Source organism: Molothrus ater, chromosome 19, assembly GCF_012460135.2.
Source record: "Molothrus ater isolate BHLD 08-10-18 breed brown headed cowbird chromosome 19, BPBGC_Mater_1.1, whole genome shotgun sequence".
Lineage (NCBI taxonomy): Eukaryota > Metazoa > Chordata > Aves > Passeriformes > Icteridae > Molothrus > Molothrus ater.
The window spans coordinates 12,295,467-12,309,500 of NC_050496.2; the positions used below are offsets into that span (position 1 = coordinate 12,295,467).

At 59.1% G+C, this 14,034-nt stretch overlaps 2 protein-coding genes across 3 annotated transcripts in view; both read right to left on the minus strand.

Annotated features, from left to right (window-relative positions):
* Positions 1 to 231: 231 nt before the first annotated feature.
* Positions 232 to 9,877, minus strand: ENDOV (endonuclease V). Of its 2 annotated transcripts, XM_036394758.2 has the most exons (9): positions 9,799 to 9,876; positions 9,367 to 9,538; positions 9,049 to 9,183; positions 8,652 to 8,691; positions 8,453 to 8,565; positions 8,283 to 8,351; positions 7,594 to 7,722; positions 3,374 to 3,459; positions 232 to 2,912 (listed from the first exon to the last, which is right to left on the minus strand). In XM_036394758.2, exons 1-9 carry the CDS (start codon positions 9,834 to 9,836, stop codon positions 2,885 to 2,887), a joined length of 810 nt encoding a protein of 269 aa, XP_036250651.1. In that variant the 5' UTR covers positions 9,837 to 9,876; the 3' UTR covers positions 232 to 2,884. The 2 variants fall into 2 exon arrangements, with proteins under 2 accessions (XP_036250651.1, XP_036250652.1); XM_036394759.2 differs by lacking the exon at positions 9,049 to 9,183 and having other exon boundaries at positions 9,799 to 9,877.
* A 500-nt stretch (positions 9,878 to 10,377) lies between these two features.
* RNF213 (ring finger protein 213) overlaps positions 10,378 to 14,034 on the minus strand; it is a 42,730-nt gene continuing 39,073 nt past the window's right edge. Inside the window, 10 exon segments of the mRNA XM_036394850.2 lie at positions 10,378 to 10,531; positions 11,070 to 11,248; positions 11,356 to 11,445; positions 11,675 to 11,872; positions 12,171 to 12,248; positions 12,332 to 12,533; positions 12,640 to 12,820; positions 13,122 to 13,205; positions 13,776 to 13,803; positions 13,805 to 13,909. Coding sequence (XP_036250743.1) covers positions 10,378 to 10,531; positions 11,070 to 11,248; positions 11,356 to 11,445; positions 11,675 to 11,872; positions 12,171 to 12,248; positions 12,332 to 12,533; positions 12,640 to 12,820; positions 13,122 to 13,205; positions 13,776 to 13,803; positions 13,805 to 13,909 — 1,299 coding nt within the window.

Here is a 14,034-nt window from a genome sequence, read left to right on the forward strand (position 1 = left end):
ACCAGGAGCCGTCCCTGGGCAGCCACATCCCTGCCCCAGCCCCGCAGCTCATTCCCCAGCAGCACCGGGGGTGACCGAGCCCTGAGGCACCTCCACCCCGCCAGGCCCAGGTGGAAATGGCGAGAAAAACCCCCTGGTGATAGCTGGAGGATGTACAACCCGCCAGCAACAACCATTCTCTGATTCCCAACAAGTTACACCCAGAAAAGCCAATTTCCAGCAAACAGAGGGTTAAAAAAGACAAGCCATGTATGAGTTTATTTCGAAGGACACTCAGTCTCCAGTCTCTGAGTTTCTGTTAAGAGGTTTCAAGCATTACAAAGCGATTTTCCCTTCCCAGGGTTATAAACCAATTAGATAAAGACCAAGTTAATCCCTTATTGTGTCCAAAGAGCCACAAGCAGACACCAAACACAGAGATTAGTCCCTTCCTTTAGGAAGGACTAAACTGCCACGTTTGGGCAGCTGTGAGAGCCCAGGCAAAGCCCAAAGCACAGCACAGGGCCCCTGGCTCCAGCAGGGCTGCTGGGGCTGCCAGGACACTGCAGCACCAAAGCCTCCCCAGGTGACTCATCCAGAGTCACCTGAGTTTACCTGGGCTGGGAGGAGTTCGGAGCCTCACGCAGAGGGAAGCCAGGGCAGGGATGCAGAGCTGGTTTTTATGCTGTATTTTTTTATTTTTTCACCTGATTTTCCCTCACCCACGGGCAGAGGCAGCTGGGGGGGCTCAGGCCAGCTGAGGACAGCAGAGTCCCCTGCAGTGTCCCCAGCCCTGGGTCCCTCACAGGCTGAGCACACGGAGCCTCCATGGATCAAAACACCCGGATGCCAGCAGGAGCACACAGTGCCAGACCCTGAGCAGCCACAGCCTCACCTTCTGCCTGAGCTGGGCTCAATTCCTCCAGCTGCCACCCAAATCACAGCCCTGGCTGCAGAGCCTCCCCTGACCAGCCCAGCCCAAATCCCTCATTGTCAGATACCAACCAAAAGCACACAAAAGCCACCAATAGATCAGGGATTAAAACCACAGACATTAAACATGAGATGAAAGCCAGACACTCACCAGGGCAGGAGAGGCCACAGTCCCACACTCTGAAGGTTCCCCTGCTCTGCCAGGGCCGTCCTGGAGGAGCTGCTCCCCTCAGAGCCTCCACCAGCACAGCTGAGCCACATGAGGAGCCTGGTTCAGCACACCTGGGCTCAATCTGCAGTGGGAGTGGGGTCACCCAGAATTTGGGATGAGCCAGGGATGGCCCTCCCAGCACAGGCCAAATCAGAAGCCCAGGTGATTCCCCAGGTGCTCTGCCATGAGCTCTGGGAAGGAGCTGTCCCCTGCCCACCCTGTCACTGGTGCCTGAACCTGTGACAGGCTTTAGGAGATTGTCCCCATGGCCAGAGAAGCCACTGGCTTGTGTGGGGCTGGCATGAGGAACGCTGGAGTGATCCCTGCTGGCTGTGGCTGTCCCCACCCTGCTCCCTCAGGCCATGGCAGAGGTTCTGTGTCCTTGCAGGGATGGCACACGGCTGTCCCTGTGTCCCCTGCCACAGGGAGCACCAGGCACGAGCCCGGCGCTCCCTGTGCCCCAGCCTGGCAGCAGCCCTCAGGACCAGAGGAGCAGCTTCCTCTGTGTTGTTCCCTGCAGGCTCTGTCCAGCCCTGGACAAACCCCGGTGGGAAGCAGCTCTGAGGCTTCCAGGAGAGGCGGCTCCTGTGCAGGGCTGGGAGCTGCAGCTTTGGCTTCTGAACCTGTCAGAAAGGCTTTTTAGGGAATGTCCTTTCTAAAACCTGTCAGAAAGGCTTTTTAGGGAAGTGCCCTTTCTGAACCTGTCAGAAAGGCGTTTTAGGGAAGGCCCTGCCAGTGCCTGTCCCCAGCAGCGCCAGGACCAGCCCCAGCCCTGCCCTGATGGCCCCAGGGTTTGTCACTTCCTCCCTGTCCCCAGCCGGTTCAGACCCCAACGCAGCAGAGACACAACAGGCTGGGCTTTGTCCTCCCCACCCAGAGCAGCACCAGGACAGAAAAGAACCAAAGTTGTAAACAAATTTATGCAAAATGGAGGTTAAACAGCCCACAGGGCCCCTCCCCACCCCAGGAAAGCATCCTTCTTCCTCTTCAGGCTGGAATCTTGCAGAGCCACACCAGGCTCTCCCAGAGCACCTTCTGCTCCTCAGAACAGTCAGGAAGCACCTGCCAGCCCCAGCCAGGATCCCACACCTTGGGAGCAGCTTTGGTCCTGCAGGCTGGATGAGGGTTGAGGATGATTTGGGCACAGAAGCTCCGGGCTCTGCTCCTCAGGCTGAGCTGGGGCAGATCTCCAGCCTGGGATCTGGGCACCTGGAGCACTCTGTGTGCCAGGAATGACCTCCCCATGCTCCTGGGAGGGAGATGGTTGCTCCCATCCTTTCCCCTGGGATGATCCTTCCTCCACAAGAGCTGGGCACTGGGGCTGCTGCTCCCCAGGGACGTGCAGGGGGAACGGAGAGCCCAGGCTGCAGGGACAGGGGAAAGCTGCTCCAAAACCAGAGGGAAGGGAGGGCTCTCAGAGTGCCACAGAGGTGTGGTGGGACACACAGGCTGGCTCTGCAGTGGCAATGCCTCAGCACCTCTGCAAACCAGCCCCTGCAGCTGCACAAGGACTTCAGTGAGGCGCTGTGAACTCACACGTGAGCTTTGCTTACACAAAGATTTTAACAGTACTGGAAAAGGAACCCTGAGAAATTCACTGCAGGGATTCTCCCTGAGCAGTGGCTGGTGCTGTGCTGTGGGACACAGCCTGGCACAGCTGGCTCCCAGGCTGGCACTGGGCTCCTGCACCCAGCAGGACCCAGCCTTGGTGCAGGACAGGACCCAGTGAAGAGAAGCTCTGCACTTTCCTCTGGCACCAGCCTAATCCTCTGATTCAGTCTCCTTTTTGCTGCAGGGATAAAAATGAGAAAGCAGGAAGCAGTTTTAGAAAAAGTAGAAGCCAACAGGCACAAACAACTGGCACTTGGTGAGCTTGAGCTCCTGCACCCCAGGGGCAGGTTTAGCCCTGAGCTGACACCCATGGCCCACCTTATGTAAGCCTGGGGGACTCTGACCCTCCCCAAGGCCTGGGGCCAAAACCAGCTCCCTGCAGGTATTTCTGTTCCCCTCAGGTCACACCTGTGGGCGTTGGGGCTTTGCTTATGAGCAGTGCTGAAAAAAGAGCAAATCCCTGCTGCCCTTCCCCAGCTCAGGACCACGTGTGAGGCAGTGTGGCCACAGGGAGCAGAAATCACCTTCTGGATGATGTCCTGACCTCCCCACTGAGCTCACCCCATTACCCTGCCTGTACCCTTAATGCCATTACTGCAGCTCATGCCATGAGCAGATGCCCTCTGCCCACACACCCACCTCTCTGGGCTGGCAGGGACAGCCTCCAGCCCCTCCACTGGAGCACAGGGCTGCCTCCGAAGGTACTCCCTGGACCTGATGTCAGCCTGGAAGCAAGCAGGAAAAGGAGTGAGCAGGGGCTGAGCAGCCTGGCTGTGACCCCAGTGTGCCCATCCAGCCTGCTGTCAGCACATCCCACCTGGCTCAGCAAGGAGAGCACCAGCCACAGCCCAGAAGTGTTAGAAAGTGCTGCTGGGCCCTCACTGGGTGCTTGCTCAGCCCTCCAGTGCTGCACGACACCAGCAGCAGACCCTTGGTGCCACCACAAGCACATCCCGGGCTCCTGGACAACTTTGAGGACTGGCAGTTGATTTTTACAGTCCTTCAAAGTTTTTCCTCTTTTAGAAACTTCTGTGCCATTTCCAGGCAGCTGCTGTGCCCACCTCAAAGGCAGAGTGTCTCTCCCCACCTACAAAGCAGGATGTGACCTTCCCAGCTGGAAAAGCTTCACAGTGTCTGGTGATGAGCTCAGAAATTGGGTTAACACATCCCTGGGGCCTGTCCTTGAAGCACTGCTGCTCTCCACCCTGTGCTGCTCCCCAGGAGCCCCTCCTGCAGCCCCCAGGCCCTCGGTGGAGGCTGTGCCTGCTGCTGGAACCTGCTCCACAACTGCAGAGCCTCCTGCCAGCTGAGGAGGAGAGAGTTACATAAGGAGTGGTTTGTTTGGGAGATTTTTTTCCCTCCTCTCTATAATTGGACAGTTTCATAACCGAACTGACAAATAACTTTGATCACTCTTCAGGATAAGCGATTACGTGATGGATTTTATAACCAGGGAAGGAGGCTGCTCAATGGTCCCCACGGGCACAGCGAGGAGCAGGAGGCACAGCTACCAACTACTCTTGTAGGGAAGAAAAACCCCAAGCACATTCTGCTGAGAACATCAGCCAGTGCTTGATGAGGTGGCAGCTCCCAGGCAGGGCTCACTCCTAGCACAGCACTGGAGTCAGCTTAAGGTGGTGATTAGCCACGGGCTAATCAATAAGATGGATCACTGCCCACAGTAACCCTCACAGATCTGGGCTATTTTCAGAGGGATTGCTGCCTGTGGAAATGCTGCTCTCTGCCTGTTACCTGAGGGGCCAGGGTGGTCCCTGGGCACAGCAGGCTTGCAGGGGGTGCCCCCAGAGACCCCAGTGACTGCTGTCCAGTCCCAGAGGAGAGCCTGGTGCCCTGCCTCATTCTTCTCAGGGCGAGTGTTCAGTGTTTCACAGAGGGTGACCTGCAGGCCTTCCCTTCCTGGTGGGCTGGAGCACCCTCAGGCTGTGCCAGCAGCTCCCTCCTGAGCCAGCCCCAACCCCCTGGGCACCCAGGGGCAGCTGAAGGAAGCAGCAAGTGAGCAGGAGGCTGGGCAGAACCTGACCCAGAGAGAGCAGAGCAGCTCCTGGTGCAAGCCCTGGAGAGTGGGCACAGGGATCTGGGAATGAGCAGGGAGGGTGGGCACAGGGATCTGGAGATGAGCAGGGTGCACCAGGGAGGGTGGGCACAGGGATCTGGGAATGAGCAGGGTGCACTGGGAGGGTGGGCACAGGGATCTGGGGATGAGCAGGGTGCACCAGGAGGGTGGGCACAGGGATCTGGGAATGAGCAGGGAGGGTGGGCACAGGGATCTGGGAATGAGCAGGGTGCACCAGGGAGGGTTCTGACCTCTGCCAGGAGCAAGGGCAGCTCTCTCAGCAGGGCCTGGGGCTGCTCCAGGGCCACTGAGGCTGTTCTGGTTGTTCTGGGCTGTACTGGGAGCTCCCTGCAGGGCCTCACCAGGAGCACAGCTCTGCTGGCTGGGCCTGGCACGTGGAACAAGGACTGAGTGGGATGTAAATACTGATTGCAGGTGACAAGGGCAGCTCATCCCCCTGCTTCCTCCGAGATCTCACTCCTCTCATCTGCACCACAGCCAGCTCCTTGGCAGCACAGCCACACTGTGGGCTGAATGCAAATGGAACCCCTGCTGCTCCCTGCCTGGGTAATGTGCATTCCTGGGAAGCACCACATCCCCTGGAGCAGGAACTGAGCTGCCACAGCAGCTGCACTGCACATGCTGCCCTCACACAAACCTCAGGAGCTGTGCAAAGCTGAGCTATCACAAACCACTTCACTTCCAGGCCTGCCAGAACTTCCAGAGCAGGACCTGGTGATGCACAGGTTCTTTCCTGACACTCGGGAATCTGTAAGCACTTCTCCTATCAGGTCTGCAGTTTCTGGAGATGCACCACAGCAAAAAGGCCACGCCAGCCACCCATGGCAGGATTCTCCACAGCCTCCTACTTCCTAACCCCAGCTGCAGGTGCTCAGGAGCTGAGGCTTTCAGCCCTGCCTGTGCCAAGAGCTGTGGCAGTCACCACACAGAGGAAGCAGAGCAGGGACAAGTCCCATGGAAAGGTTTAAGGGTCCTCATCTCCTGCCATCCCTCTAGAGTAAACACACTCCCCTGTCGGATTTTTCATCTCTCTGTAAGAAAAGTGATAATAATTCATTCCATCACTCCAAGAAAAAGGTTACAGGGAACTGGAAGAGGCTCCAAATATGAGCAAATCCTGGAGATGGCTGGAAGCGAAATGAGGGTGATGAAAAGCTCCAAGACACCTTTCTGTTTCCAAAGGGAATGCTTCTCCCTTCCCTTTGAACACACAGACTGCAGAGCTGGCTCGAGCTCTGCAGAGGCATCTGTCCCTGGCTGAAGCAGGTTACATAAGGAGCTCCAGCAGCCTCCTCCAGTCTGGCAGGTACTGGGGCTGAGACTGGGAACTGCAGCTCTGCTCTGGACACCCCAGGGCTTGCTTTGCTCCAAGGAGTTCAGATTTTGGGGTAGTTTGGGAGCAGATCTCAGTTCCAGGGAACACTGCGGCTCTGGAGCAGCAGGGTCACCCAGCACTGCCCTGGGGACTGCTCAGGTGGGCACACACCTGATCCCCCAGCCTGGCACAGCAGGTGCCAAGGGGCTGTCCCAGGGCAGTGTTAGGGACAGGGATACCCGGGCAGGCCCTGGGGTCACTCCTGGCTCTCACCAACAGCAGAGTGACCTCAGGCACAAGGGAAGCACTTGCCAGGCCAGAAGTCCCAGAGGCTTTGAGCTTCTCCAGAGCCTTTCCCCGAGTTGTGCTGCGATTCCCAATCAGCCAAGGCTGAGCCCCGGTGGCAGCCGCAGCCCGGTGACAGCGATGCAGTGCTGTCCCCTGCTGGCTGCTGGCCCCGTGCGGCAGCGGGAGAGGCCCAGAGGAGCAGCACTGCGGCCGTGCTGGGCTCCAGGCCCCCGGGAAAGCCGCATTGCCAGCTCCTGGGGATTAACAGCAGCATGGCAGGAGCTGCCTGCAGCGAGCCAGCAGGGCATCAGCGAGGCTGGGCCTGCAGGCAGGGCTGGGAATGCTGCCGGGCACATCAGGAGAACGGGCCTGGAAGGACCAGGGAGCACCACCAGGGGCTGGGGGAACTGCCCAGCAGAGGAGGGGCAAAGGGAGGCCCTGAGCAGCCCAGGGCTCGGCAAACACTGCCCCAGGGGGGCTGTACCTGTCCCCGGGGTGCTGTACCTGCCCCAGGGGGGCTGTACCTGCCCCAGGGGCGCCGTACCTGCCCCAGGGGGGCTGTACCTGCCCCCGGGGTGCCCCCCCTGCCCCAGGGGCGCCGTACCTGCCCCCGGGGTGCCGTACCTGCCCCAGGGGTGCCCCCCTGCCCCTGGGGTGCTGTACCTGCCCCTGGGGGGCTGTACCTGCCCCAGGGCCGCCGTACCTGCCCCAGGGGGGCTGTACCTGCCCCCGGGGTGCCCCCCCTGCCCCCGGGGTGCCCCCCCTGCCCCCGGGGTGCCCCCCCTGCCCCAGGGCCACCGTACCTGCCCCCGGGGTGCCGTACCTGCCCCAGGGGTGCCGTACCTGCCCCAGGGGTGCCCCCCCTGCCCCCGGGGTGCCGTACCTGCCCCAGGGGTGCCGTACCTGCCCCAGGGGTGCCGTACCTGCCCCAGGGGCGCCGTACCTGCCCCCAGGGTGCTGTACCTGCCCCCGGGGTGCCGTACCTGCCCCAGGGGTGCCGTACCTGCCCCCAGGGTGCTGTACCTGCCCCAGGGGTGCCCCCCTGCCCCCGGGGCGCCGTACTTGCCCCAGGGGTGCCCCCCTGCCCCCGGGGTGCCGTACCTGCCCCAGGGGTGCCCCCCCTGCCCCCGGGGTGCCGTACCTGCCCCCGGGGTGCCGTACCTGCCGGATGGGCTCCGGGACGCGGAAGCGGCAGCAGGCCCTGACCAGGGCCACGGCCGTGCCCAGGCTCACCCGGTGGCCCACGGACACGTACAGGGGTCTGGAGCTGTTGCTGTGGCTCCGCAGCACCTGGGCAGCCAGAAAGGAGAGATCAGGCACTGGAGAGGCTCGTTTGAACACACACACAGGGGCAGTGGAGTTAGGAGCCAGCCAGAGCCCTCGGGTAGGGGGTGGCAGCGCCGTGTTTGCAGCTCCCAGCCTTCCTGAACACTTCCCCCATCCCAATGTCTCCTGTCTGTCCCCGTGGCCCTGCCCCAGACGCCCAAGGCTGCTCTGGGATGCAGGAGCTGTGCCAGCCCATGCTGACAGCACCCACAGGAAGTGTCTCCCAGCTGCCTGTTCCCGCTCTGCTCTGAATCAGCCGCTCCCAGCCCGATCCCAGGGAGCTGCCAGGGAACTGGCACCTCTCCCAGGCTGCAGCTCACCATCCAGGCTGCTGGAGCACCTCCGTGCCACAGCCACGGACAGGAATGCTCCCAGCACCTGAGCTGCCAGCTCCCTACAGCCACCTGAGCTCCCAGGAAGGGGCCAGCAGTGCCACTGGTCGCCTGCTCACAGCTGCCCTCCCGCAGGGGATCACTGAGACAGCCCCACTGTGGAGAGGGGCAAGGGGCCAAGTGACAGCTTACCATGCCCAGGACCTTCCCCGAGGCGCCTGTCAGTGGGAATGCCTCTCCTGACCTCTGCAGGGAACGAACCTAGGGATAAACACACACGCATCAGCTCATTAGCACATCATTGTAGGTGGCTGTCCAAATTCCCCTGGGATGTGAAAAAACAAATCCCAGCCTGGCCTAACCTGCTCCTTGTGCAGCTCATCCCTGACCAAGCCATCCACGTGCAGGAGGTTCTTGGCCACGCCAATGCACGGCAGGTCTGTCAGGACTCCGAGGTGACAGGCTATGCCAAATTCTGCCAACAAGGAGCTGCTGTAGCTGTGGGATACCAGGGAACAGGAACACCAAGGAGCAGCACAGGGCTCTCCAGGAACAGCCTACCTCTGGGATGGAGCAGGCCATTCCCATCTACCAGAAGCACCTGAAAAAGCCAAAGCAGAAATGTTACTTCCTGGGCACTGAGAGCACTCCAAGGAGCAAGCAGGGATGCTGGCTCTGAGGGAAGGAGGAATCTCTCTTGGTTCCTCAATTCTCCCCTGATTGCCTGTCCCCGAAGCAGCAGCAGTGTGGGACTGGCAGTGCCCAGCACACACCATGGGCTCCCACAGGAGGCCTGGCTGCTCCCAGATCCACATTCCTGCCTCCCCAAGGAAAGGGAATGGATGCTCCAGCACAGCTCTGCCCGTGCCCCTCCCAGCCCAGCAGCTCAGGCTCTGGAGGGAGAACACCTTCCCTGGGATTCTGCAGCCCGGCTCAGGACAAGGGAAACACAGCACACCTGAGGCTGGAGCTGGGGCTCCTCCTGCTGAAGTCTCTGCACAGCTTCCACCAGGACAGGGACCTCTCGGAAGGCCAAGAACCCGGCCACGTATGGGGCAGTGACGGGCACCATGCGGCAGTCCTGGTACAGCACCTGGGGCAGCCAGGGACACTTTCCACTGTCCCAGGCTGCTCCAGGCCGTGTCCAGCCTGGCCTGGGACACTGCCAGGGACCCAGGGGCAGCCACAGCCTGTGCCAGGGCCTGCCGACCCTCTCAGTGAGCGTTCCTCCCCATATCCAAGTCCCGCCGCCCCAGAGCCCCGTGCCGGGTGGTACCTCGAGATCCGGGTAGCTGAGCACGACCAGGGAGGCGCAGGCTCGGCTCTCGTCCTCTTTGCTGTAGGATAAATCCACGCCTCCCACTCTGTGCAGCCCCGAGAACTGCGGCTCCTTCTGCCAGGGCTCAGTGTCCTCCTCCAGCACGCTGGCCCTCAGCCGGGCCTGCTCCCTGCGGGCCGGCTGCGCTCACAGCGGGCCGCTCACCGCGCCCCGTCCCCTCCCCGGGGAGCCCCAAACCCCAGCCGGGGGCAGAGCACCGGCGGCTCTTCCCGAGGGTGCCCGTGCCTTGCGGGGACGCGGTGCCGGGCAGCCCCGGCCATGGCCCCAGCCCCGTTCCCGCTCCCAGAGGCGCCGCCGGGCGGTCCCTGCCCGTCCCAGCCCGACCGCCGTTACCGCTCCCAGCCCCGTTCCCGTTCCCAGCCCCGTTACCGTTTCCAGCGGCGCCGCTGGGCGGGGGACGCGGCCATGGCGGCGCCGGGCCCGCCCGTCCCGCAGCGCCAACGCTCCCCGGAAAGCGCGGCCGGGGCGCGGCCGTTCCGGGCCGGCGGCACCGATCGCGTCTCGGATCCCGGCCCCGATCCCGGTACCGATCCCAGAAGGAGCCGGGAGCAGGCGCGGGAGCTGAACAAGTTTATTTAAAGGGAGGGGAGAAGCCGGCCGGGCCGGGCCGAAGGCAGCGAAGGAGCCGCATGGGGGGCACCGGGCAGGAGCCGCTTCTGCAGCCAGCGCAGAGAGGCAGGCAGGAAAACATCAACCCTGCCCGGCACGACGGCACCATGGCTTGTAAAAAAATCCTTCATGTTCCTCCAGTGGCTCTGGAGCTGTGGCGATCCAGGGTTCGCAGCGAGCTGCTGGGTCTATTTCACCCTCGTCCAGGCCACTCTTCACATCAGATATAAAAACAACAACAACCCCAAACCCAAAGAACAACCAACAAGCCCCAAACAAATGCCCAGAGTGGCAGAAGCCCTGACACGGTGTTGTGGCAGTCCCTGGCAGGGCTCTGCCCTAACTGTCCCTGTGCTCCCTCTTGAAGACAGCAGCTGCTTTCCAGGTACCAGCGGCATGAGACAGAAGAATCTCATCTGGGAATGTGTCTTCCAGCTCCGGAGCTAATTCAGAGTCTTTGTCATCAAGGTAAGGCAAGAGTGATTCCTTCAGGCTGGAAGACAGAGCAGAATGGCATTAACAGATAAAAAACCCCTCAAGTGCCACAGTATGAGTGCAGTGCACCACCTGAAATACTCAATAGCACAAGTGACCAGGTGTGTATGTAGTGAGAAGGGTTAAACAGCCAGGTGGAGGCACAGAGCCCAGTGAGGGGAGGCTGCAGGGCAGAGCTGAGCTCTGGGGCTGAGCTGTGCCTATCCCTGGAGGCTGGCCTTGATCATCATGGAGGTTTTCCAGCCTTAATGAGTTTGTGATTCTGTTATTATTTTATCCAAGTGCCTGCAGTAGTGCTGGTGTTTGTGCCCTGGCCAGCAGCTCCTGGAGTGTTCCAGCAGTGTCCCCAAGAAAGCCTGTGTGAGATGGAAGTGACACCTGCCAGAAATGAGTGTGGATATTCCTAAGGCTGCTGCCTGGGCCGTGTCCCCCAGGCCACGCATGTGCCAAGGGAGTGTTCCCACTGTGTGCACGCTCAGAGGCAGGGGAGCTTCACTTAACAACAACTGTGGTGGCTTTGGGTGTGCAACTCCTACCTCCAGGTGGGTTTGAATTCCTGCACAGCTTGGGCACGTCTCAGCTTCAGGATGATCATTTCATGGAGCTCCTGCAGGAAGGTTTCCAGCCTGGAGTGGACCAGGAATGCGTGCAGGAGCTTGGCAAGCTCTGGGGTGAGCTCTTCTTTGTAGTCTGAACTGACATCTGCAAAAGGATCCTAAAAATGCAGCGAGGGGAGAAAAAACCCAAGGACACATTTGAGCAGCTGCAGGCAGAGCAGGGCAGAGCAGAGGAGCTCACACAGCGGTGCTGGGGGTGCCATACCCTGCCAAGGCGCAGCAGCTGCTCGGATTTGTGGGCACACAGGAGCTGCCACAGGGCCATGCTGTGCCTGAGCTGGCACCGTCTGAGGGCCTGGAAGAGAAGGACAGCTGTGGATGTGAGGGATGTCCTTGGAGCCCATCCCCAGCCTGCCCAGGAGAGCTCATCCAGCCCTCTCACCCTTCCCCAGCTGCCCTCAATAATCCAGTTTTTGATACCACGACAGGCAGAGGGAAAGTGAGAGGGCTCTGTCACACAGGCTGGATTTAGCATAAACCAGATTTTACCCCACAAAGGTCTGAGCTGTGCCCTCAGGACTCACCTGCAGCACGTGAGGGTTTGTCCGATCCCCCATCTGCAGAACTTGCTCAATGTACTCAGTCAGCAGCATGTCAGCGTTCTCACCAGCCATGGCCAGGAAGCCCAGGGTGATCTCAGTGAGGGACAGAGCATCACACACATCACTGTAGGACTGCAGCTCCCCACTGATCATGTTCATCACAGAACTGGGCAGAGCACTCTAAAAACCACAAAGTCACAGTTGATATTGTTTTGGAGCCATTCCTTTTTCTGTTCCAATTGCTCAAGTCAAGGAAGACAACAGAGCCCCAGATTTAGGAAACTGAAATGCTGAACTATTTCAGCATTTCCCTTCTCTTTGTAAATCCTGACTGACAGCACAAGGCCAGATTGCAGGTACCCAAGGCACGCTGAAAAATCAGCAGGCAAGCCTTTGGCTGGACAAGGGAAGGCACAGAAAACCCTTGGAAAAGCAGGGATTTCATGCTTGCCCTGCTTCCTGCAGTGCAGAAACCCACCTGCTCCAGCTTGTTCCTGACATCACTGAACAGCTGCTCGTAGTTCCGGTCGTGTCTGTGCACCAGGGTGGGGATTCCCTGTCAGGACAGAAACCCATGGATGTAAACCCTGGAATGCTGCTCCCAGAGCCCCCCTGGCTGCACAGCCCTGCCCCTCCTACCGTCAGCGTGATCAGTGGCTTCCCCTGCAGGAACTTGCTGATCACTTGCTGCTGGATCCTCTCCAGATCAAAGTCCTGCAAGGTCTCCCCTCCCTTCTCCATGCTGTACTGGCAGTTGGACAGGATCAGAGGGATCAGGTCCCTCTCCACCTCGTAGCTGATCAGGTGCAGGTCGGCCACTTCCGCGGGGCTGACCCGGTACCTGCAGGGAGCAAAGGGCTCGTGTTCAGAGGGAGAGGCCTCTGGGGAGCAGGGAAAGCTGCCTGAGAGGGAGCAGGGGATGCAGCAGAGCCCAGGCAGCAGCACACCTGTCATCCTCCTTGGTGTGCCTGTGGACAGAGTGCACCAGGTCGTTGTGCAGCCCGATCAGGTAACTGGCCAGCGCCGTGGAGCACAGCCCCAGCCCCTGGCGCCGCGGCAGCAGCACCTCCAGCCTGCTGTCCAGGCTCAGCTCAGCATCACAGTAGCCTTTGGGCAGCTTGATTTCCCCTGGAATACAGACAGCAGTGCTTGAGGGGCCCAGAGCCACCCAGGCTGAGCCAGGGCAGGAGGAGGCACCAAGCTGAGAAAAGCCGTGTGCTCGGTGTTAGGGACAAGCACAGAAGGAAACAGGTTCAGGTGAGAAAGGAAACAAGTTCAGGTCAGAATAGTACAACAGGGAAACAAATCCTTGTACCTACATTCTTACAATTCAATGGCCAAGCTCAGGTTTGAGGATATGCCTCAGCATCAGTGATGGGAGGAACCTGAACTCAGAACAAGGAGCGGGGCTGGGAAAGAAGCTGCTCACCATTGGTGTCCAGGGAGCTTCTCAGCTTGTTCCAGACAGACAGAAACACATTCACTCTCCTCTCTAACAGGTCCCTCATCACATCTGAGAAACAACAAAAAGATAAATCCACAAAACACCTTTTACTGGTGAAACTCTCCAATACAGGGATCTTCAGAGCACACCACTGAACTCCAGGCAACTGTTCAAGAGACTGAACAGACACCAAACACCTTTCTAAAGGTATCAAATGGAGTCATTGGCTCAGTTGTTACTTTTCCATTATTGTCTGCTCCTGCATGACCTTTATGTACTTTTCCATAAGTACTTAAAAGCATCAGTAATTGTACTTAAATACGATTGAAGGAGTTGCCACAAACTTTGTGAAAGAAAGGGAAGAATGTTCATTCCACTCTTTAGGCAAGCCCTGCTCTAGGGCTGAGCTTAAAATGCCCACAGAACCACTGCTGCACTGCACAGAGCTCCCACCCCTCATAAAAAATCTCCTGTACTTAATTCCCTTTAAAGTCATCTGGTAACTTTTCCAACCCTATCCAAGTCTCAGTTCATTTGGGTGAGAGTTAAAAGGAAAAGGTGAGTTTTCCCCTTCACTTTCAACTGGACAATCCAGCACTTTCTTTTTCATTAATTACAATTTTGGCAGCATCTCCTCACCTGAGTGGGGCTCCCTGAGGAATTCCCTTGATGGAGCAGTGTTTGATCTCTGCTGTGTTCTGGAATTGCCTCACCAAATCCCTCTGCAGAGCCAGAATCTCTGGCAGGAATTTCACCAGCCTCAGCTCATTTTCCTGGAAGAGGAAAGGGAGCCTGTGGGTAAGGCTGTGCTTAGACACACCAGTTGGGAATACTTTTATGGAGTTACTTCTTAAATGTTAGACAACAATATCTTCCATGTTCCTTCTCAAGATCACAG